The 3,312-nt window shown below is 40.3% G+C and overlaps 1 protein-coding gene across 1 annotated transcript in view; it reads right to left on the bottom strand.

Moving 5' to 3' along the window:
- FSHR (follicle stimulating hormone receptor) overlaps window positions 1–3,312 on the bottom strand; it is a 385,534-nt gene that overhangs the window by 77,614 nt on the left and 304,608 nt on the right. The window contains exon 3 of the mRNA XM_007953991.2: window positions 2,249–2,323. Within this exon, the coding sequence (XP_007952182.1) occupies window positions 2,249–2,323 (75 nt within the window). The remainder of the gene's footprint in view (window positions 1–2,248; window positions 2,324–3,312) is intronic.

Below are 3,312 nucleotides of genomic sequence, written 5' to 3'. Positions count from 1 at the left end.
ATAACAACAACAACAATAATTTCCTGAGTGCCTAGTGATCCACAGAACATACTTTGGGAAGTGCTGGACCATATAGTCTTAAAGTCTCTTGTGGCATTGACACTCTATGATTCTACAAATTAATTTAATTATAGAATATAAATAGAATATAAATATAGAATATCAATATAAATATGGATCTCATGATACATTGTATGAATATTGACATGTAAATAAAACCAGAACATCAACAAAAGATAGTAAATTTGGTTCGAGTGGTAGAGGAACAAAGGATCATTAATGGCATTCTTACTCTATGCCAGTTGATATATTAGATCTAATTTACAATTATCATCTAATTTATTCCTCACAGTAATCCTATGAAGTGTATCGTTTTATCATTCCAGTTTTACAAATAAGAAAACTAGGCCTCAGAATGGTTATGTATCTTGGCCAAAGTTTCTTTCTTTTTTATTTTGTTGTGCTTTGGGTGCAAATTTACAGAGCAGAATTTGTTTCACATGCAACAGTTTGTGTACATTTGGTTTCACTCCCTGATTACCACTCCCAATCCTAACCCACTCTTCTCTTCTCCCTTTCCTGTGACCCCCCCCCATCCCTGTGCCCTTCTTAGTTATACACTTCTGTGTGTCCAGCTTTCACTTCATGTGAGTGCTGCTTCTCTGGTGCCCCATGGCTGACTGCTCCAAGGGCTGTATCACCATAGAGTAGGTGGGTGCATCGCCCTGGGTTAAGTGTTCTGCATGTAAGTCTTACTATTGTTGAGCTGATAGCCAGCCCCTGGGAGTGAGTCTTACCCCAGGCCTGAAGTGGATCCCAGGGCCGCAGTGTTGGGGGTTCCACCAGACACCATCTGACCAGTAATTCTGGTCGTTATTGTGTTTTTGAATTTTGTTCCATGTTTTCCCTCCCACTCTCTCCAGGATCTCCAGTTTTGATCCTTCCCAAGTGGTCAGCATTGGTAGCTGGGCACCATCTAGCTCTTCTAGTCTTGAGGTCCATCTGAGCCAGGGGCTGATTGCTTCCAAATGCCCTTTGTTTTCTTCACTCTTCTTTGCTTTAGATGAGAGGAGACCATTAGCTGTATCTTAGATGGCCGCTCAAAAGCTTTTAAGACGCAAGTCGCTACTCACCAAAGTAGGTTGTGGAACAAGATTTTTATGTATTATGTTGTGCCAATTGAGCCTAGTGTCCCCCAATACTATGGTCCTGAGTTGGCAGACCAGGTTGTTCTCCCTGGTAACTTACAAAGTGAGTTCCCTTCCCTAAGCAAGCCCTTTCTTGATTTTTTACAGTAATGAACTCACACAATATTTGTCCTTCTGTGACTGACTTATTTCACTCAGTATGATGTCCTCCAGCTTCATCCACTTTGTGAGATGATTCATGTGTTCTTCATTGTTCTTTAATGTAGCTTAGTATTCCATCGTGTGAATGTACCATAATTTGATTATCCTTTCATCTGTTGATGGGCATTTAGGTTGTTTCCATCTCTTTGCTATAGTGAATTGTTTTGCAGTGACCATGGGTGTGCATATGTCTGTTCATGTCCTGTCTCTCACTTCTTTAGGATATATTGCTAGTAATGGAATTGCTGGTTCAAATGGTATTTCTATTTTCAGTTTTTTAAGGAAATGTTTCAGTTTTTAAGGAAAGGTCTTGGCCAAAATTTCATAGTGAATATATGGCATAGACTAGCCAAATTAAGGGAGCTCTGGTGGCATAGTGCCTAAGGCACTTGACTGCTAACCAGAAGGCTGGAGGTTCAAACCCACCAGCCACTCCTTGGAAGAAAGGTTGGGCAATCTACTTCTGTAGTGATACTGCCTTGGAAACCCAAGGAGGGGTCGCTATGAGTTGGTCTGACTGAACAGCACATAACAACAACAACAGCCATATTAAAACTAGGTCTAGCCAACTCCAACTACATCATGTGGACTTATTCTGGGTATTGGTTATGGAATAATTTTGGATGAGAGGATAGGATGGAGGTATTCATTCACAGTCTCAGGACAAGGTTCATGGATTTACTCAGCAAAAATCTCTAAAAGGGACGGAGCAGGGCTGGTGGCTGGGTCACCAGGCAAAGACATATTATGGTGTATTTTGGCCAATGGTGACAGATGAAAAGAGAGAAGGTCTTGGAATCTGAAGACAGAGTAGGGTAGGAGCCTCCCAGGAAGATAAGACAACTTTAAGGCTGCTTTCCAAAACAGTCCTGAACAGACTCCACCTCTTTCTTGCTTACATTTCATGTAACTTCGGGAGGTTGGAGAACACATCCGCCTCTATCACTTCCAAAACATCATTCTGAGAGATCTCTCTGCAGAGAAAGAAATTTAATTCAAATCAATTCAATTACATTGCATAAATGGATTTAAGCCTTATCATAGAACACAATTCCAAGGATTCTTAAGGCACAGGGAATTGTTCCTATGGTCACAGAAATCTGCTGCAATGATAAGAAAATCCTATCCTATACTATCATGTACAAGATGAGAACAGGTTTTATGGTCCCTATGTCAGAAGTCAGGAAACTTTTCTATAAATGGCCATGTAGTAATTATTTGGGGTTTTATGGACCATTCAGTCTCTTTTGGAACTACTGAACTCTGCCACTGCAGCACAAAAGCAGCCATAATAATTTCTAAATGAATAAGCTCAGTTGTGTTCCAACATAACTTTATTTACAAAAACAGGAGACAGGTTGCATTTGGCCCATGGACTACAGTTTGACCACCCAGATCTTAATTATTTCTCTTTGCTAACTTGACAAATGAGATGAGATGAGAACAACAAGTCAGTCTGTTTTAAATAATGGATTTAAATACTTCCACCCCCATGTCATTATCCAAGTGGGAATTATTATTGCAAGACCTTTGGCCTTAAAGATATCAGCCTAAAATATGCAGGAGAGATCCTTCAGGTCCCAGATTTTTCCTCTTGGAGTAATTTAAGTCCAGTGGACAATGAAGTTTACTGGGCAGAGGCCATAGCTTGTGAGTTTTATAAAGGGGCTCACAGATAAAATGTGCTACCATTAGGTCTTCTGAGGAAAATAAGAGAAAAACGGACTCCAGAACGTGACAGAATACTGATTGAGATGTTTCAACAAATGTATGCAACACTAGAAGTGTTCACTCATTGAAGCCAAGAAATTTGGAAGACAGCTACCTGGCCAACTGACTGGAAGAGATCCATATTTGTGCCCATCCCAAAGAAAGGTGATCCAACAGAGTGTAGAAATTATTGTACAATATAATTAACATCGGGAGCTCTGGTAGCAAAGTGGCTAAGGCACTTGACTGCTAA

This window comes from Orycteropus afer, unplaced genomic scaffold (genome assembly GCF_000298275.1).
Source record: "Orycteropus afer afer isolate SDZICR_OR568_19922 unplaced genomic scaffold, OryAfe1.0 scaffold00423, whole genome shotgun sequence".
NCBI classification, from domain to species: Eukaryota; Metazoa; Chordata; class Mammalia; order Tubulidentata; family Orycteropodidae; genus Orycteropus; species Orycteropus afer.
This window is presented reverse-complemented; position numbering and strand designations above follow the sequence as displayed.